Raw genomic sequence first — 22,047 nt, forward strand, 5'->3', positions numbered from 1 at the left:
AGTTCTTAAATTTAAGAGGTTTTTAACATTTCAAGAATTCTTAAATTTAAGAGGTTTTTACATTTCAAGAATTCTTCAATTTAAGAGGTTTTTACATTTCAAGAATTCTTAAATTTAAGAGGTTTTTACATTTCAAGAATTCTTAAATTTAAGAGGTTTTTACATTTCAAGAGTTCTTAAATTTAAGAGGTTTTTACATTTCAAGAGTTCTTAAATTTAAGAGGTTTTTTAACATTTCAAGAATTCTTAAATTTAAGAGGTTTTTACATTTCAAGAATTCTTAATCTTAAGTGGATTTTATATTTTATCATGTCTTTTAATTTAAGAATTTTTGAAATTTAAAAACTTAAATTTAATACGTTTTTAATGAGGTCTTTAAATTTGAGAAGGGAAAATCAGGAATGTCCATATGGCCTTAATGTTTAAGAAAAGTTTTTTTTTTTTTCAAGAAGCTTTTTGAGATTTTTTTTCTTAAGTTTCTTTTTTTTTTCACTAGTGTCTTAGAATTCTTAAACTTAAGAGGTTTTTACATTTCAAGAATTCTTAAATTTAAGAGGTTTTTAACATTTCAAGAATTCTTAAATTTAAGGTTTTTACATTTCAAGAATTCTTCAATTTAAGAGGTTTTTACATTTCAAGAATTCTTAAATTTAAGAGGTTTTTACATTTCAAGAGTTCTTAAATTTAAGAGGTTTTTACATTTCAAGAGTTCTTAAATTTAAGAGGTTTTTAACATTTCAAGAATTCTTAAATTTAAGAGGTTTTTACATTTCAAGAATTCTTCAATTTAAGAGGTTTTTACATTTCAAGAATTCTTAAATTTAAGAGGTTTTTACATTTCAAGAATTCTTAATCTTAAGTGGATTTTATATTTTATCATGTCTTTTAATTTAAGAATTTTTGAAATTTAAAAACTTAAATTTAATACGTTTTTAATGAGGTCTTTAAATTTGAGAAGGGAAAATCAGGAATGTCCATATGGCCTGATATGATGCTTAAGAACGTATTAAACCGAAGTTGTGTGTGTTGCGTTGCAGATCCCGATGTCGAGGCCGGCTCGCTCCACCAGAGGGAAGAGACGCCGCGTGGTCCGATAGATCCGACCGTACGGTACCGCCAACACCAGCACTGTTGCCACGGCAACACCATCACTGTCGCCACGGCAACACCATCACAGAGTTCGACTGAGCTGCACTGTGAAGAAGAGTCTCCCGCGATCTCGCTCCTCCGTCACGCGTGTTTGTGTTCGTCCCACAACTTCTGTTACCATTCTTGACCATTGTTACATGAACACGTTAATTCACCATGAGAGGGGTTTTACTAATGAGAACTATTGTTAAATTGTCGCACGAATGCATCAGTTTAGGAATAGTGGTTTGTTTACCAGTTCTTTTAATTATCTTTTTTTTTTATTATTTGCTTCTTTTTGATGATTGTGATTGACAGCTCTGCCTGAACATTCACTCCCATCAGTCTTTAGATGCACACGAGTCCATGTTGTTGTTGTTGTTGTTGTTGTTGTTGTCGTCGTCATCAACAAATTTGTTGTATTTGATAGCTTGTGTTCCAGAGCCGAAAAACCCTTTGTCTCTGGGAATCTTTCCAATCGACGGATCATTGCATCACAAATATCATTTTACCCATCATGCACCTCATGAACCGCTTTTTAGCATCAAATGCATTGTTTTGTCACACCGCAAAAAAAATCTTATTCGGGAATTTTATCTTGTTTTCCAATACAAACATCTAAACATTCTCAGATCAAGATGCATATACTGGAAAAGCTAAATATATTATATAAATTAAATATATAAGTAATTCATATATTGAGAGAAACATTTATCAAAATGAAGCATTTACTATATGAATTTACTACAAATAAACATGATGCTTAAAGCAAGAAAAAAATATTTGCCAATCAATTTCAACATGATTCAAAAGGAAAACGTTTATTTTTCTGACCAGATATTTGGCAAAAACTCACTTGATTTTGATACATTTTTTAATAAACGAGCCTTAACAACTGAAGTCTCTTTGCATCTTCAGTAAATGTATCTTGATTTAAAAATGTTTAGAAAAACAAGACAGAAATACTGAGGAAGAACGTCATTTTTGCAGTGTTTTATGCTGCCCTGCAGAGACACTGAAGCTGTTTCACTCGTGACTCGGCTCATCTTTGCATGGCAGTGTATATAAATATATTTTATAAGTGTGTGTGTGTGTGTGTGTGTGTGTTCCAGGAGGGAGTGAATCTAGTGTATTTGTAGGTCTGTAGGGGCTTTAGTCGTGGATGGTGTCGCACAGGACTGTGTTTCCCAGAGCTCATCAACACAGGCACAAGATTATTACTGAATATTTAAAATAATGATTTAATAATGTGGCTGATTATGCAATTTTACTATTGAATTTATGTATATATGTACAGTTTTAGTATTTTATTTTGTACACCTTTTTTTAGGAAAAAATGATCAATTTGTAAAATATTCCTCCTGCAGAGAAACCTTTCCTTTCTCATATTCATGTTTGATTTGTAAAGAAAATACTTTGAGAATTGTGAACAAGTAGCATTTCCTTTTTTTTTTCCCTTTTTTCTTTTTTATTGGGAGTTAATTTTATTTAACAAATTAAAAGGTTTTAAATGATTGAAACGTTCTCTTCTGATTATTTCATGTCACAATTTCTGATATCATCTGATTTCTGAAATTCCTAGTCAGTTTCCTAGTTGGAAATTGGATGCTCTGAGATGAAACTATTGTTGTTTATTTTTCCACATCAGCACAAATCACAATATACAGGCATGTAACACTGCCATCACATGATATCAGAATTATCATAAATACGCGTTTTCTACATCGAAAATTCCTAGTCGGAAATTCCTAGGTGAAAATTGGGAGTTTCCTAGTTGGAAATTCCTAGTCGGAAATTGGAGTGTTTCCTAGTTGGAAATTCATAGTCAGTTTCCTAGTTGGAAATTGGAGTGTTTCCTAGTTGGAAATTCATAGTTTCCTAGTTGGAAATTGGATGCTCTTGAGATGAAACTATTGTTTATTTTTCCACATCAGCACAAATCACAATATACAGGCATGTAACGCTGCCATCACATGATATCAGAATTATCATAAATACGCGTTTTCTACATCGAAAATTCCTAGTCGGAAATTGGAATTTCCTAGGTGAAAATTGGGAGTTTCCTAGTTGGAAATTCCTAGTCGGAAATGAGAGTGTTTCCTAGTTGGAAATTCATAGTCAGTTTCCTAGTCGGAAATTGGAATTTCCTAGTTGGAAATTCCTAGGTGAAAATTGGGAGTTTCCTAGTTGGAAATTCCTAGTCGGAAATTGGAGTGTTTCCTAGTTGGAAATTCATAGTTTCCTAGTTGGAAATTGGATGCTCTTGAGATGAAACTATTGTTGTTTATTTTTCCACATCAGCACAAATCACAATATACAGGCATGTAATGCTGCTATCACATGATATCAGAATTATCATAAATACGAGTTTTCTACATTGAAAATTCCTAGTCGGAAATTCCTAGACGAAAATTGGGAGTTTCCTAGTTGGAAGTTCTTAGTTGGAAATGAATGGCCTCCCAAGTCCAGCATCCTAATATACAGTAGTCAACATTTTGAAGTGGATCACTTCAATATCAGATGAGAATAAAAGTTCATCAAAGTTGTCCTAAGACAAGAACGGTTAATGTTCAAAATTCATGTATAACTTTATTAAAGGTTTTGATCCACTTCAAATGTTGAATACTGTATTTACTACTGGGAAACTCTGGGATAATTTAGATTCCCCAGTTTCTGAGTTGGGCGGGCCATAACTTTATCTCGTTTATTATTTTTCCACAACAGCTGAACATGGCAGCACAACTCACTATAAACACATGATATCATAATCATCGTTAATACAAGTTTTCTAGTCGGAAATTTCTTGTCGAATGTTGGAAATTCCTAGTTGGAAATTACAAGTTGGAAATTGGACATGAACGGCCTCTCATGTATTTTCTCATGTACGGCCTCTCAAAATATTTACAACTGGGAAACTCTGAGATAATTTTGATTCCCCAGTTTCTGAGTTGGACGGGCCATAAACTTTATCTGTTGTTTATTAGTTTTTCCACAACAGCTGAACATGGCAGCACAACTCACAATAAACAGGCATGTAATGCCTTCATATGATATCATAATCATCGTAAATACAAGTTTCCAAGTCGGAAATTCCTAGTCAGAAAGTTGGAAATTCCTAGTTGGAGTTTCCTAGTTGGAAATTGGACATAAATGCCCTCTCAGGTCATATTAACTACTGGGAAACTCTGAGATTATTTTAATTCTCCAGTTCATAAATGTTAAACATGGCGGATGGAAAAACGATTGCTGATGTGACTACTATTGTTTATTAGTTTTTCCACAACAGCTACATCACCTTGTATTGTCGTTAAAATATGCATTTTAACATTTGAATAATACGGTGTTCCAGTAGTGCACAACACAACAACATTTAAAAAGCAAACATAAGTTCACAACACAACGAAATGAGCCACAACACAACGGAAAATGTACAACACAACGATATAAAGCCGCAACACAACGGAAATGCTCCCGACCACTAGAGGGCTCTCGGAGTGCGGTAAAGTTAGTTTTCCTTACCATTTTTCTATAGAGTCAGCAGTCTTAATATATCAATACCACGATTAGATTTTACAGTATGCAACCATTGTATATCGACATAAAATATACTTCAAAATCACCTACATCAATTATAGCTGCGTATTTATACTGGAGAATGCTTTGACGCGCTACCATAGCGCATCCCTAAGGGAACGTCTGGCAATTCCACCAAGTGGTTAAAACGTATAATTTATAATATGATTTGATAAATAAAAATAAAAACCATTTGGTGAATTGCAGAATTACAGGAAGGTATTGGCACAATTTCACCAGTAATAAGTCAGTCTGGTCACTAGGAACAAGCTTTGAGAGAGAAAAAAAAGCTTTAGGTGAATTACAGTAGGCCTAATGTTTTTATAAAAAACTAATTGTGTACTGTGCATATAGGGAGCTATTGGCATAATTTCACCTGTTGTAAGTCAGTCTGGTTAATAGGAACTACAACCTTTGACACATGATAAAAGAAAAAAAAAACTTTTATATTACAGAAATTTCCTAAAAAAAGTCATTGCAATTACTGTAATAAAGGGAGGTATTGGAAAAAAGTCAGTCTACTACCAATACAATCAAGCTTTGGATTTTGGAACATGTTTTTGAATGTTAAAAGTTATTTTAATTAATACAAATTATATGTTTTAACAACTTGAAAGAATTGGCGGACGTTCCCTCGCATTTCCGTTGTGTTGCGGCTGTATTTCGATGTGTTGTACATTTTCCGTTGTGTTGTGAACTTATGTTTGCTTTTTAAATTTCGTTGTGTTGTGCACTACTGGGCCACCGTAGAATAACCATTTGAAGCATATTGTGTTTTCTACACAACAAAAACAGCCTGTATTTGACCGAAATTTAGGTTTCAGAGGAAAAAACCCTTGAGATGAACTAAACTAAGCTGGAGAACAAACTAATGTCCTTATGAAAATAATATGTAGTGAATTAAAGCAATGCATATAACTTGAGTGAATGGATTAAATCGTAAATATCAGCATCAGGAACATCGATTTCTAACCCTGAAAAAGTTATGCAAAACATTTTTACAGACACATGTGAACATTCAACGACAAAAACAAGAGCATGAACCGGATTTCTGGAAGCATTTTATTATCCAGAGATGCCTTTGAAATTCTATATTGGAAAATTATCATAATTTGTGGACTGTGCTCCACACATTAATACAATAACGGTTGCAAGCGATCTCTCATGAGAACAAGTTAAAGTACATATAAGCCTGTATTTACACACAGCGTCTGCTCACTTCCGAGACAAAGTCCACGTCGCTCATGATGGAAAAGTGCTTCAGATCTCTCTCTGCTACAGAACTCATCAGATCATCTCACAGACAGGCAGTCTGAGACTCTGGGTTTGCGTTTGTGTGCGTGACTTACAGTGTCTGACGGATGAAGCGTCTCAGGAGGAAAGGTGAAGCTTTAGGATGTTTGTAGTGTGAAACAGTTTGGTCTCGAACTTCATCTAAACTTTGCGGAGAAACAAGAGGGCGACATGAGAAAAAGAGCTGGATTCTAATGTGAGGAACGTCAAACTGCCTCTTCCTTCGTTCTCTCTCCTCACGCCAGACGCTTTTACTTGGAGAGTTTCTTCATCCTCTGGTCCAGTGCGGAGAAGTTCTCCTCCACGGCCACCAGGTTCTCCTTCATGGTTTGCTGGACCTGAGAACATTATTCAGACACCAGATATCATTTTTACTAGTGTGTGCAGGACACTACAGGGTTCCCACACTTCGGTTAACTTCAAATTCAAGGAGCTTTCCAGGTCCAATACCCTCAAACTCAAGGACTTAATGTGGGACACACTTCAAGTGAGAGCATAGTTACATCGTGTTACCTTGTAAGATACATTGTTACAGTTTTGTGTGCATGAACGTCATGGCAACGTACAACACAAAGTACGTCACATGGGAAACACGGCATAACGCGTAAATGCACGTAACTAACGTAAATCAAGCGAGCTAGCGCGCATAGGCCACGAAGTGTTGGCGGAATAACACTTTAGCGGACCGGAGGGAATTAAATGGAATTTTTTCCAGAAAACTTCTTGCACAAAATAAATTCAAGCACTTTCCAGGACCTGTATCTGTGTGTGTTTACTATCAACAACTTTCCAGGGCCTTGACTTTTTTTCTTTTCAGATTCACAAACTCTCAAAGATTTCAAGGACCCGTGGGAACCCTGACTATAGTTCAGTTATGTAAGTGAGGAGAGCAAAATAAAGAAAATATATAGGGCTGTCAAACGATTAATCGCATCCAAAATAAAAGTTTGTGTTTACATAATATATGTGTGTGTATGGAGTATAATTATTTTCTATATATAAATACACACACGTGCATATATATTTAAGAAAAATGTGTTATTTATATATAAAATATTTATATATAATATAAATTATATATAATATAAATATATATACACAGTATATACATGCAAATATTTCTTAAATATATACATGCATGTGTGTGTATTTATATATAGAAAATAATTATACTCCATACACACACATATATTATGTAAAAACAAACTTTTATTTTGGATGCGACAACTCTAAAAATAAAGTAAACTGTGACATATTATACCCAATAATTCTTCATACCAGTAACATTGATACAAATTTGGGGCCAAATATTACTCAGACACTTTGAGCTGATCATGTTTTGCTGAAGTGTGTTTTCTTTAATTGCTAATGCTCTTTTTACACACAGACTGAACACAATGAAGCATTGCTTGGTGATTGGTTGAGCTAAACTGGTATTATCTAATTGTGTAGTTAAATTTAACAGCTGACAGATATTCAACATAATTCATGTGTGAGACAGTCTAACAGAAGGACGGACAAAACCAGTCAAATATCAACTGAGTTCTGCTCATATTTTATTACCTTTTTCTAAATTATAGTGAATAAACTGTGATAATGTGAGAAATGTTGAAGGCGTCTGAATAAATGTTGGTTGGAGTGTATGTCACGAGCGTTACCTGCGTCAGAAGAGTGGTGTTGTCCTTCAGAGAGTTGTTGATCATCTGCTGTGTCGTGTCCAGATGGGTCAACAGCTGGCCAAACTGCATCGCTGAAACACCACAGAAAGAAGAAGAATAAAGTCATAATACACACCTGTACTAACGGCATGAAGACTTCCTGTATTGAGACATCTCCATCATATAGTAAAAACTGAAATGAATCTCATGAAACTGTACAGAAATATCTAGCTCTTCTTTCAACCCACAAAAAAAATATGTTTCTGCTATAGAACAACAGATCATCTTAAAACAACCTGCAATTATTCTAATTATAATGATTATTTTGATGAGGTTTGTTATTGTTTCTGGGGGAGGATTATGATAATAATAATTTATAATAAAATATTATCTTACAATGATCTGTAATTATTATTAACAATAACAACAATAACATTTTTGGAATTATTATAAATACGAGTGTCCAGGTTGAAAAATTCCTAGTTGTAAATTGGACATGAATGGCCTTTCTCGTATTTTCTCAAGTGCGCCCTCTCAAAATATTCAAACAATAATTATTATATAACAATAATAACAATCACATTTTTGGATGGGGGATTAATAATAATAACAACAACAAAAACAACAATTTTATTATTAGTAGTAGTATTATTTTGGGGGTTAATAATAATAAGAATTACAATTATCATTATTTTTTATATTATATTTTGCAGAAAGAAAATGAGACCGTTTTAGGACAATTTTTGACTTTTTTTTGACATTTTGCATAATTTTTTAGCCAATTAAAAAGGTATTCAAATCGCAAACCAAAAGTAGCAGTGAAATGCATTATAAAAATGCGGAAATGATGATGAAGTGAGAGAATACCCTGTTCGTGCAGCTCTTTGACAGCCGTCAGTCTCTGCACCACCTGCGGGAGGGACGTGGCCATCGCATCCCACTTCTGAACCACATCATACAGCTGAGACACCTGAAACACACCACACCTGCTCACACTACATCTGATGATGTCATCGGTACACAACACCTGGTTCATTCAGTCATGTGGGACGCACCTTATTCTGGGTCTCAGCGTCCTCGATGGCCGTCTTGTGTTTGGCAATTTCATTCATCTTACCCAGAACACTCTGGAAAAACATCACACCGCAGTCAGTCTCAGTAACAGCTCCATATACAGTCACACCAGACATTATTCAGACACTAGATATCATTTTGATATTGTTTTACAACTGCACCCAGGACACTATAGTTAATTTAGCAAAAAAAAGGTAAATTGTGTAAAGTAACATTTATAAAAATTTGACACTTTGACCTGATCATGTTTTGTTGAAGTGTTTTTTCTTTAATTGCTATAGCAAATAGACTGTGATAATGTGAGAAATGTTGAAGGTGTCTGAATAAATGTTGGTTTGACTGTATACTCATATGATGGTGATGATGATATCCTCATGTTCACCTGTAGTCGGGCTTCCACCTGGTCCAGTGTGGCGGCGTCCAGCGCACTGACACGAGCCTGCAGAAGCTCGATAGTGTCCTATGAGTTATGAGATATTATTATTCCCATCACATAACGACATTCACTCATTCTACATCAAGTTGTCAAGTGGTCTCCTAATCTGCTATCTATGTATTTTCTGGTGCTTCCAGTCACTAACATGTTAAACTCCTTTTATTTTCATTAATGCGTCTCTTTGACAGTTGGTTGTTAACATTAATGGTGCTGTTTATTGATCAGTGTTTGTGTGTGTGTGTTTGTGTGTGTGTGTGTGTGTGTTCACCATCAGACTGGCTCCCTGGACCCCGGCACTGAGCGGACCCTGAAAAAACACACAAAAGGTTCAAAAGTTTGCATGTGTGTTTTATGTTTAGTATCATATTTGATGCATCAGGCTTTTATGGCTCATATAGTCTAATATAGTGAGAATATGGAGGAAAAACAGATCAATTATCCCCAAAACTGAGCAACAATATGCTGTTTGCTGCAGATTCTGATATTTATATGAAATTCTGATGCTTGTAAATCAGTGAGATCTTTATATCAGTAGCAGATCCTTACATAAAATGCATATAAATATCAAAATCTGCCAATAATGTCTTAAAATAAGATCATGATATTTAAATGCTTAGTTTTGTTTTATGTTCAAAGCTCTGTAGTTTTAAAACATATAACGCAATACAATGATGATTGAGAGATGAACAAATAACCCTTCCTCAAAAGCCTGATGATCATATTTGATACTCGTGATTTTTATAATAAATGATGATGGATAATCAAGCAAACCTGCTTCAGTCCAGCTGAAATATTACTAACAATATCAAAGTTATTCTCATGTTTACTTGATAAAAATCAGTGCAGATTTCAGATCATAAAGACTCGAGCTGAAGGACGTTTGTACAATTAAACTAAAAGACTTTTAGAGTCTAAACTGTCAGTCAGAGACAGAAGGACTGGAGGAGATTGACAGGTTTATCAGATCATGTTCAATATTTAGAGGCTTTAGAAATTTATGTATCAAATATGTGGCTTTATAGGAATAAAAGCATCAACTCTGTCAGTATTGCTGGTAAACGTGTCTCGTGCACCAACTCCATCAGTGTGTGTGTGTGTGTGTGTGTGTGTGTGCGCATCAACTCTGTCAGTATTGCTGGTAAACGTGTCTCGTGCACCAACTCCATCAGTGTGTGTGTGTGTGTGTGTGTGTGCATCAACTCCGTCAGTATTGCTGGTAAACGTGTCTCGTGCACCTGTTTATCGGAGCCGGAGCCGATCGACATCTCCAGTTCAGCCAATCGCCTCTCGAGCTCGGCGACCTACAGTCACAGAGAGAAGCTGTGCGTCAGGAAACACATCAGGAAGTGACATCACAACGGATTAGGTATTCGATCACAGGATTTTTGATAGGATCGCAGATGATCCGTACGGACCAGCTGCCCCACGGTTCGGCACACATGCGATTCGCAGATTAACTGCTTAATTTAACCATCATAGAGTGAAATTTTATAATTTGGACACATATTGTCTTGCCAATTTACACATTCAAACAATTTTAAACGCAGAAGAGGCAAAAAACTCAGGACTCGCAAGCAGGCCAGCTGACAGACTTGCTGAGATAATCTTAGATGTTGGTGTTTTGTGTTCATTTTGTATCATCAAAAATCAATTCATTACGTTTTATTCATGTCATGCACTTCTCTAAAAACTGTAAAACATACTAAAAAATACGACAGTATTGGTTAGTAGGGCTGTGTATTGGCAAGAATCTGGCGATACGATACGTATCACGATACATGGGTCACGATTCAATATATTGCAATATATTTCGATACTGTGCATAAGGCGATATATTGGGATTTTTTAAAAGTAAAATATATTAAAAATATTTTAAAAAAGACATGATGTGCATAAAAGTCAAAGAAGTTTACTTTAGGTAAACAATTCAGTACACAGAAAATCAAACTGCCAGTTTGGGATTGTGGTTCACAGGTTCTTAGTGAGCAAATTTTTATATGCTCAAGTAGGCCATAATAAAAGAAAATAGGTACATAGCCCCTGTCACAATACAAAACAACAACGTGAACTGGACGAAAATGAATGAAAGTGAACAAAATGAATGTGTCATATATTGAAATCAAGTTTTATGTGATAAAAGATTTTAAAAGAACTGGACGCGCGAATGAGGCGAACCGCGCCGCGCTAAACGCCTCGTGCCGCAGGACCTCCAGACGCGCGTAAACGCGTCTTTGCATTGACTTAACATTGAAATCACTCGCGCCAGATGCTCTATTCGCGTTTGGTGTGAACGATGCACGCGATTACATTTAGAAATAGACAAGCTTTGTTTCCAAATGCACCAAGCAAAGATATCCTTTCAACTGTATAAACTTTTATAAAACCAGCCAATATAATCACAATAAACACATCCAAAATGAAATATTCAACATATATATAACAACTGCACAACGTCTAATTTGTAAACAAAATGATTTACGCACTAAATCCAGCATAAACTCCGGCACAATTTGCATATGTTTAAACTCTCAAGACAGACGTCACATCCCGAACCTCACAGCAATTGGCTGCGTTTTTCGCTTGATATTTGTATAAAGGAACTGCCCAACTTTTTGACGCTCTCGGTCGCTCTCAACGCTTTCTCCGGTCCGCTGTCAATCCTAAAAATGTCCAGTGGACACGCACCGTTATAGGCGAGCCTGGCGAGGACACTAGTGGTGCGTCTCAGCATAGCTATCTAGTGGTAGGGATTTAAACAGCATAAACGTGAACCACTGTCTTACCATGAATATTTTTGGACGTAAAAAAAAAAAAAAAAAAAAAAAAAAAAAAAATCGATATTGCGTTTTTGAAAATCGATACAGTATTGCAAAATAAAATATCGCGATACTCAAGTGTATCGATTTTTTCTTACACCCCTATTGGTTAGGTCTCATTTGCGTAACGTCAGCAAATAGCATTTCAGCTCGGCTGTGAAGAGGGGCATGTAATTGGTTGGATCTACTGAACGAATACGCCCATCACTGACAGAGATCGCTCTGTTTTGAGTCTGAAAAGAGTCGCTTTTTTTGCTGATCCGAAAAATGATCCGATCCGTGGCTCAAAAACCGTAAATGATCCGAACCGTGAATTTCGTGACCCGTTCCACCAGTACGCCGGATGTTATACGAAGCCGTACCTTGGCAGATTCAGTGAACTTCTCTTGCTCCGGTCGGCTGTGAAGCTCGTAGAGAATCACTCCATCTGGGCCTTTGGGTGGCGCTGTCTTTCCCTCTCCTCCTGAACCGCTCCGAACGCCCCGCGCCACTTCCAGCTGAGTCAACAACCGCCTGTGCCGAGAGAAACAGAGAAGAAGAGATGCTTCACACACATATAATTGACTATATCTTATATAACTATATCATATAATGACTAATTTTTAAAGGGGTGGTTGATTGTGATTTGACTCTTCTAACTTTAGTTAGTGTGTAATGTTGCTGTTTGAGCATAAACAACATCTGCAAAGTTACAGCGCTCAAAGTTAAAAGCAAAGGAAGATGTTTTATTTTACAGAAATTGCTTTTTAACTACAACAAACGGCTGATAGGGACTACACAAGCTTCCTCCCGGGTTAGTGACATCACAAACCCAAAAATTTACATAAACCCCGCCCCCTGAACGTGATTTATAGATTATCATGACAGAATATGCTAATCAATGACTAGAAGATAGTTAACTCCACATCATCTACATAAATTCATCAACTAACCATTCAGAAATGTCCTGTTGCTTCTACATGTTGTCACTTCTTGAGTCTCTCCATCTTTCTGACTCCGGTTTGAACATAAAAGGCTGAACAGTTTCTGACATTTTAGTGCGTGTCTGCAAGATCGAGCTCTTTAAGCTCTGCCCTCTGTGCCCGGAGCAGCAGCTCATTTGCATTTAAAGGGACACACACAAAATGACACGTTTTTGCTCAACCTCAAAAAGGGGGGATTTTAACATGCTATAAAAAATAATCTAAAAGTTTTCCTGTAGCTCAAACAGCTTGCAACGCCAAGGTCATGGGTTCAATTCCCAGGGAAAGCAAGAACTGTTAAGAATGTAAAATGTGTACCTTGAAATGCAATGTAAGTCGCTTTGGATAAAAGCGTCTGCCAAATGCATAAATGCACACTCTGGGGACATCAAAGACTTATTTTACATCTTGTAAAAAGGGGCATTATTCATTATACCACCGCCTTTAAGACTAGTCTAAGCAGTTTCTGCAAGCGGCCACAGAGGTCTGGACTCACTTGGCTAGAGCTCCGTCAGGGTCGGTGAGGTTGATGTGGGCGTTGGGTCCGAGCAGAGAGTCCAGATGAGCAGACACCAGCTGCTGTTTGAGCTGAGCCGCCTGCTGAGCCAAAGCCACCGGAGTCAAGCGCTCCTCGGCACTGCTCTCTTTAGTGGTGACCTGCAGGACACACACACACACACACACACACACATGCATGAACGTCACAGTAAAACATGAGCTGTTTGTCAGCAGCACTGCTTTCTTCAGGGGTGGAAACAAAGTAAATAACAAAAGTCATGTAAGTCACCATGAAATCAAAATTGACACTTTGTATCTTTTCTATGGAACATTGCAGATGGTGATACGAGAACTCGCGTGAATGAAAGAGAAGCAGATGTTTCAATAAAAACTAAAACCTGAAATGAAAATTAATTAAACCTAAATAGCAATATTTAAAAACAAAAAACAAAGATTAAAAAAATGACAAAAGCACATAATAAAATTGAAAAAGTATATAAAAATAAAATCCAAAAATAACTGATATAGTTTCCGGTATAAAGAACCAACTTATACTGTGAAAAATTATTATTATATATGATTATTATTTTATTATTTATTACTTTTTTCATTTCTATTAAATTCCACTATTATTGTGTTTTTCCACTTAATTATAGTCATGTAATTTTTTTAATAAAATTTCATGTGAATATTGGTGAGAGTATATGAGAGCTCGGGAACGTGAAAGAAAAGCCGATGTTTAGTTCTGACCTGAATACGCTCCACATCTTGGCAGAGCTCGTGAATCTCGTTGACCAGCCGCTGATATTTCTGCTGAGGAGTTTCCTTCACGCCACAGCCCTCGGCTAACTGCAGGACCAGAGGACATTAATCAGGACAAACCATGAGGGACTCCATTAAACCAAAGGAATCATGAAGCGGTTCGAATCACTCACGAGCTCGTATTCTCCAGACTCGTAGCCCACCCTGCTGGTCTTACTGATGCGGTCCGAGAAATCTGCACACGATCACAACAGTGTTATTCAAGCATCACTGAAATAGTATTATAGATCTTATTAATATTGTGCATTATTTATATATATATATATATATATATATATATATATATATATATATATATATATATATATATATATATATATATATTATTTTATATAATCTTTAGTCATTTTGTTGTGCGTTTTTTGTCATTTTTATTATTTTTTGATACATTTTTATTTATTTTAGTACATCAAGTTAAACTACATGAAAATGAGAAATGTTGCATTGGCAACTAGCTGATATAAAATATATTTGGTTAAAATCCATCTTTTAATGTTGTTTATATGTCTATGTGGTGTTATTAATGTGCTTTAAGACAAAGCATGTGTAAGTTCATAAGTCGACAGCATTGCTGAGTATTTCCTCCTTAAAACTGCAGTGAACCAAAGACAGTCTCAAAAACACGCTTTGAAATCGCTGGTGTTTCTGACGTCACAAACTACCTTGTAACCAATCAGATCAACGTGTGATCGTCAACCAGTGGATCTCTGAGCTGAGTGAGTGAGTGGAGGCGGGGCTCATTTGCATATTCATAGAACCGCGCATACTAAATGAGGCAAGGGTGTCAACTTACATTCAAGATATTTTAAGTCATGAAGAAAAAATTTTCAAGAATTTTTTTTTAAATATTTAATTTGGATCAAAGATGAGTTTTAAGGAATACAATTACTGACTACAAGGGGACTTTAAACACTATTTAATTTCTGGTAAAAAAAATTTCCATGTCAAGTAACACTTTTTTAATGGTTTTTGTTAACTATAATAAAGTAAAAATTAATCAGACACAAGCAAAACCAGATCCAGTTTCTCTGACTGAATTTACACATCTGTAAACTATACTATTGATCAAATCCTTACTTTGTTGCCAAACATCAATTATAAACTAACCATCTTTATTGAAACATCATGTAGACGCCAAGATGGTTTTTTTTGAGTCTGCATTCATTATAACAGCTTGAATGCATCTCGTCTCTTACGAAAACGACCAGTGCAATTTAAATTTTACATTTAAACATTCACAACAAATGAGAACAACAACAAACGAGATTTTCTTCAAGGAATCGCTGTACTCACCCAAACCCTTGGTGCTGACGTGTTTGTCTTTGAACTTGTCGTAAGCGGCGTTGGGATTGACGACGATCCGCTCCACGCTGTCGCTGCACAGCTCCTCCTGTGAGACGAGTTATCAACCAATCACACGAGAAACGCATGCAGCTGATCATAAAGGAGACGCTTCTGAAGCTCTGATTGGCTGAATCTTTGAGGCAGCTAAGCCCCTCCCACAGAAGGGGCGTGGCTGATTGAAATGTTGATTTTAAGAGTGACGTGCGTGTCGCGATCACACAGGACTTTTGTGCAGCTCAACTGATTTAATTCACTCAAACAGAAACACGTGACTCGTAGACCATCATGCATCAGTGCGTGCACCAAACAATTTATCCTCTCACACACACACATCAATCTGACAGGAGGAGATTCAAGCCGACGGTGTTTAATAAGCTCCAGAATCGTCTAAAATACAGCAGCAAACTGAAAACATCTATGCTTGACTGCAAAACTGTTTAGTGTGTTACTACTAGGGTGCTTTCTATGGCTCATTCCCTTCTTTAAATGTACATTTAATTTAGTAAAAACTACTAAAAGTTCATTATGAAAGAACACTATGCAGCTGAAACATCTGTACGTTGCTCTGAGGCGTCTACTGTGGCCATTAAGCTGGAGAAACATGAACACACACTTCCACAGACTGATGAATGCAAGCGTACGGTGAACTCACACGGTATTTGACACTTTTCTGTTTTAATTGGCTGGGAATGTCAGAACGAAGGGCATTTTCACCATCATTTAAAGCACATATGTTGCAGATACTGACTTCTCATTTCTGGAGAATCACTGAGACGAGGACATGACGGAGAACCAGAGATGCTGCACGACCTTTACGAATCTCACGAACCGACTGACTAATTCTGCTTCCACATTTTACAATGTAATGTTCCAGTCAAATGTTTAACACATTAATAACTGTCTTTTTGAGAATAAATGTGAAAATGCACTATCCAAACTTAAATGGTTGTAATCCAAAATTGCTTTAATATATACCTATGTTAAGTATGAAAAAGTTCTGAAAGTTTAGATTTACTGTTAATCAAATATTAAGATATTAAGCAGCACAACTGTTTCCAGCATTGATGATAAATCAGCATATTAGAATGATTTCTGAAGGATCATGTGACACTGAAGACTGTGCTGAAAAATCAGCTTTTAATATTTCACCAATTTTTTAACAAATAAACGCAGGCTTGATGAGCATAAGAGACTTACTTCATAAACATTTTTTATTTTATATAAAATATATATTTTACAAATTATTTTTACTATAAAATCGAAACAAAGTTGTGATCCAAATTTGAAGTTGATATCACAAAAAGTTTTGATTTTGAGATTTTGTTCTGTACCAAATATATCCACCGGGCGTCGACCACATTCCACTGAATTATTTTTTTTATGCATTTTCCTGCAGCAAATGAATACATTTCTGTCCAAATATCACTTCTATCACAAAATAGTCACCAAATATGGAACCTTAAGACTCAGACCTATCCGACGATATCTTATATGATAATAAAGTAGTTAAAATAAATTTTGAAATATGAAACCTGACGACGCCCACTGGGGGAGGAGCCAGCTAAAAGAATTTAAAGTACCATTTCCATGGTAACGCAATGTCCAATTACAAAGTGGTTTTCACAGGATGAATTTTTGAGTTTCTAAGCTTTCGAATGATACCTAATGTATGATTATTTAAAGAAGTGATAGTTAAAGAATTAAAGAGATCTACATGCATCACAGCTAATACTAGTTATTATTGCTCAGTATTGCCAATCACATTAATGCTCAGAGGGGGAAGCGTTAGTCCAAATGCGTGTGGAGTTCACAGATGCACATGCACAGATCGCGATCTGATTGGTTTAGAAGAGTCACTGGGTGTTAAAGGGGAATCAGAAACTCTTACCAGCTCCTTGGGTCCCCAAAGACAGTTAGAGCAAAAGAGAAAGAGAAAAACAGAAGAGAGTGAGGAAGAGAAAGAGAGAGAGATATTAATGTAGTTATCATATGACATGCACAACAGGAGCTGAAGGGAAGGGAGAACAGAGCGCTGTGTTGTGAGTATCACTGGATTGCTTGTTCATTTCATCAGTCTTATTTAGAGCCGCAGGGTCTCGTTCCTACAACTGATCCTGCATTTCTTCATCTGATCATCTTATGAACACAAAACTGCTCTCAGGTCAGTGGGTAATGTTATCTCCACCTGCTAAGAAGAGCTTTACACAAGAGCAAATGCTGAAAGCACTCAAACACGAAGCGGAAACGAGCATGTCAAACATTAGTTGTGTTGTTCTGGGAAGAGAGCAGATGTTAGTGACACAGACTCCATCACTTCAGGAATAGGGAAGCAATGCATCCAGATCAGAGTCATACACATACGGAGAGGCTGGAGGAAGAAGGGCTGCACGATTCATCATAATAAAACCGTAATCGCAAAGACTGCAATTACAGTTTCCTTGTTACATATGTGACCCTGGACCACAAAACCAGTCAAATGAGTCAATTTTTTTAAATTGAGATTTATACACCATATGAAAGCTGAATAAATAAGCTTTCCATTGGTGTATGGTTTGTTAGGATAGGACAACTATTGAACATCTGGAATCTGAGGGTGCAAAAAAATCTAAACATTGAGAAAATCTCCTTTAAAGTTGTTCATTTCTGTTGGCAATTGTGCTGCATTCACTCACAGAAATACATGTTTTATATATTTACAGTAGGAAATGTACTAAATATCTTCATGGAACATGATCTTTACTGAATATCCTCATGATTTTTGGCATAAAATAAAAATCAATAATTTTGACCCAAACTATGTATTGTTGAATATTGCCACAGATAAACTAGTGTGACATGTGACTGGTTTTGTGATCCAGGGTCACATGTTACATGTACTTACCACAGTAATAACAGTAAATTACACATAATTACATGCAACTGACCCTCAACCAAATCCTACCCTAATCCTATAGTAAGTACATGTAGTTAATTAATTATTACACTGTAACAATGACACCTTAAAATGAAGTGTAACCTAAATGTGAGCTACTTTAAGGCCAATATAAAAATTTAATTAAATACAAAACAATAAGACACCCATGAATATTAGTAATGTAATTTTACAGTTGTAGAGTAAAATAAAATTATTTGTATTATATTATTTCTAGTGCTGGGCAACGATTAATCGCATCCAAAATAAAAGTTTGTGTTTACGTAATACATGTGCATAATTATTTTTTTATATATAAATACACATATGCATGTATATATTTGAGAAATATTTGCATGTGTATCCCGTATATTATGTAATAATATAATAATGTATAATTATCCATATATTATGTAAAAACAAACTTTTATTTTGGATGCGATTAATCGTTGCACAGCACTAATTATTTCTCCTAAATACTTTCAGATTTTACGGTAAAGTATTACAATATTAATATTTTGTATAACATTTTTATTTGCTAATATTAATAATACTAAAAAAAAAAAAATGAATAATTGTTATTTTATATTCATACTGATATATAATCAAAAAAAAAATTGGCCAAATTGTGCAGCCCTTTAAATAAGCACAGCAAACCTTTTTAAAATTGCATTTTACATCACAACATTTTTCTAAAAAATTGCAAATTAGATTTTTTTTTCTTACAAATTGTGCAGTCCTAGAAGTACATCTTTATTTATATAGCACTTTTAAAGTGCTTTATACAATATAAGAACATATTCTATAAGCAGAGTGATAGAAGGAAGTTAGTGAAAACACACACACACACACACACACACACACACATAACTTCTGTCAAACTGTCAAATTTACCACCTTTTGTTCCTTAAAACACACTTAAACAGCTAAACGTCACTCCACACCATCTCTCAGGAACTTACTGTTAGTTCTAACAAACAGCATTAAGTTTACATATTTAAGTTAGAAACCCTGAATACATGAGCCATATTCTATAAACAAAGTGATAATATTACAGGAGTACACCAGTCATTGAGTCACCGAGGTTATTCATTATAACTATATAGAGCAGGTTACAACCTGTAACGCACTTTTACCAATTCACACCTTTATCATAATGCAATAAGCCCACGACATACACACACAGGCAAAACTAGCTATAGAAGAACCTGTTCTTAGTTAAAATAAGAGAAAGTTATTAATTCTAATTGTGTGACTGTCCCGGATTAGAAAACAGGCGAAAGGCAGGAAGACTTCAACCCATGCATTTACTGCATTAGAGAAACATGGACGTCTTACTTGCACAAACTAGCATCCGGAGCGGGTCAAACAGTGATGGTGGGTTAGTGAACGGGGAGGGAAAGTAGAATTAGCTCTCATGTGAGTCACTGCACACAGAACAGCTCATCTCACACACACACACACACACACACACACACAGATACTCACCGACTCAAACTGCGCCTGATCATCCTCGGGCAGATCACTCGTCTCGTAGACGTCAGGCTCGTTGGAGGCCTGTGAGGAAATTATGTCATTTTAATAATAATGTCACTTCAGAAATATAATGTCAAAGGCACATATCAGACTTAAATCCTCGAGTGTGTGTGTGTGTGTATACACTGTATATTTACAGTGCCGGTCAAAACTTGTAAAACATTACTATTTTTAATGTTTTTGAAAGAAGTCTCTTATGCTCATCAAGCAGTAATATTGTAAAATATAAATCAAATATATTTTAAATAATAATTTTCTATTTTAATTAGGGCTGTCAAAAGATTAATCGTGATTAATCGCATCCAAAATAAAAGTTTGTTTTTAATAATATATGTGTGTGTACTGTGTATAATTAAATTTGTATATATAAATACACACACATGCATGTATATATTTAAGAAAAATGTGTTATTTATATATTAAAAAAATTATATTTATATATAATATAAACTATATAAATATATATACAGTATATGTATGCAAATATTTCTTAAATATATACATGCATGTGTGTGTATTTATATATACAAAATAATTATACACAGTACACACACATATATTATGTAAACACAAACTTTTAATTTGGATGCGATTAATCGCGATTAATCTTTTGACAGCCCTAATTTTAATATAATTTTATTTCAATGATCAAAGCTGTGATCAAATTTTAAATAAATACTGTTCTTTATTAACTAATTATTCATCAATGAATCCTGAAAAAAGTATCAGTTATAATAAAAAATATTGAGCAGCACGATAATAAATCAATATATTAGAGTGATTTCTGAAGGATCATGTGACACTGAAGACTGGAGAAATGATGCTGAAAATTCAGCTTTGAATATTTCACAATATTACTGTTTTTTTCTGTATTTTTTAATCAAATAAACGCAGACTTGATGAGCATAAGAGACTTTTTTCATAAGCATAAAAAAATAGTAATGTTTCCAAACTTTTGACCGGTACTGTTCCTTGACACACAAACTTTATATACATTTAATTTACATTTTATGTGCCAAAAAAGCAGGGTGGAAAACCAGACTAAACATATTTATGGAGGTAATTTTAAAGACTGAGGGGACGAATGTAAAAACCTGTAAGTAAGCACCGACTTACAGTATTGCTAATGTAAACAACACAGACTGACATTAGCATAATAAAAGACTGCAATAACATGACATATTAAAATATTGACATTATAATCCAGCAATCTTACATCTGGCCAACGCCCTTAACATCTTAACATCTATTTCTTACAGCAAACCTACAAAATAAAGGTGTGCAACAGTCCCTTTACACAACATATAAGCAACAGAGATTGCTGGAAAATCTGTCATTTAAACGATATTCATCAACTCTGTCTGTTATGTTTAACAAGCATACGTCGCAAACATGAGCTAACACACCTCTAAACAATCTGAAAATTCAAGAATGTCAAATAACTCCATTACTCCATTACAATCTCGTGCGTCTTATATTCACTAAGGACACTTAGTAAGTCTGTAAATGTGAATTTATATATGAATGTTTCGCTCCGAATCGCCTCAGACCGCTAGCCTCGGCTAATGCTAATGCTAATATACCGCACTGTTATTGTTGATATGGACTGAATGAATCACTTACGATGCCCGGCAGGTTGGCATATTTCGGGTCGGCCATTGCAGCGCGTTATGTAAAAGCAGTTTAATATGAATTTATATGCGGTGTGTGTTTCTTTCCTGCAGTTTGAAAGGAGAAATACACGGCTGAATGATGCGGATGACGCGCGAGCGCACACACACGACAGGACACAACGACGGCTATGATGTCACTCACACAAACAAAACCCCGCGCAATCTCGCGAGGATTCAATTTCAAGCCCTTTAATTCGTTATAATTTACTTGTATACCTTGCGTACTTCAAAGTATTTATGGAATTTATTGTATTCTCTCTTTCTATTTATGCAACTTGAATTTATTATGTTTGTGTTTAACAATGATAATTTGTTTTTTTATT

The 22,047-nt window shown here is 35.3% G+C and overlaps 2 protein-coding genes across 5 annotated transcripts in view; one reads left to right on the top strand and one right to left on the bottom strand.

The window, feature by feature from the left end:
• Nucleotides 1-6,226, top strand: part of mbd6 (methyl-CpG binding domain protein 6) — a 28,827-nt gene extending 22,601 nt beyond the window's left edge. For all 4 annotated transcript variants that reach the window (XM_079883822.1, XM_079883821.1, XM_079883823.1 and 1 more), the window contains one exon: nucleotides 1,038-6,226. In XM_079883822.1, coding sequence (XP_079739948.1) covers nucleotides 1,038-1,097 — 60 coding nt within the window. In that variant the 3' untranslated portion in view covers nucleotides 1,098-6,226. The remainder of the gene's footprint in view (nucleotides 1-1,037) is intronic.
• On the bottom strand, nucleotides 6,183-21,890 carry dctn2 (dynactin 2 (p50)). The gene is made up of 14 exons (XM_079883825.1): nucleotides 21,675-21,890; nucleotides 20,004-20,072; nucleotides 15,554-15,650; nucleotides 14,374-14,435; nucleotides 14,189-14,287; nucleotides 13,437-13,597; nucleotides 12,341-12,491; nucleotides 10,398-10,463; nucleotides 9,431-9,469; nucleotides 9,109-9,186; nucleotides 8,708-8,779; nucleotides 8,520-8,622; nucleotides 7,653-7,744; nucleotides 6,183-6,332 (listed from the first exon to the last, which is right to left on the bottom strand). Exons 1-14 carry the CDS (start codon nucleotides 21,708-21,710, stop codon nucleotides 6,246-6,248), a joined length of 1,212 nt encoding a protein of 403 aa, XP_079739951.1. The 5' UTR covers nucleotides 21,711-21,890; the 3' UTR covers nucleotides 6,183-6,245.
• Nucleotides 21,891-22,047: the final 157 nt, after the last annotated feature.

This window comes from Squalius cephalus (genome assembly GCF_949319135.1).
Source record: "Squalius cephalus genome assembly, chromosome: 10".
In the NCBI taxonomy this organism is placed as follows: domain Eukaryota; kingdom Metazoa; phylum Chordata; class Actinopteri; order Cypriniformes; family Leuciscidae; genus Squalius; species Squalius cephalus.

Coding starts and splice junctions, on each gene's coding strand:
- dctn2 (XM_079883825.1), bottom strand. CDS start 21,710: ATGGCCGACCCGAAATATGCCAACCTGCCGGGCATC. Junction 20,073..21,674: donor ATGCCAACCTGCCGGGCATC/GTAAGTGATTCA, acceptor ATTTCCTCACAG/GCCTCCAACGAGCCTGACGT. Junction 14,436..15,553: donor CGTCAGCACCAAGGGTTTGG/GTGAGTACAGCG, acceptor GATCGTGTGCAG/ATTTCTCGGACCGCATCAGT.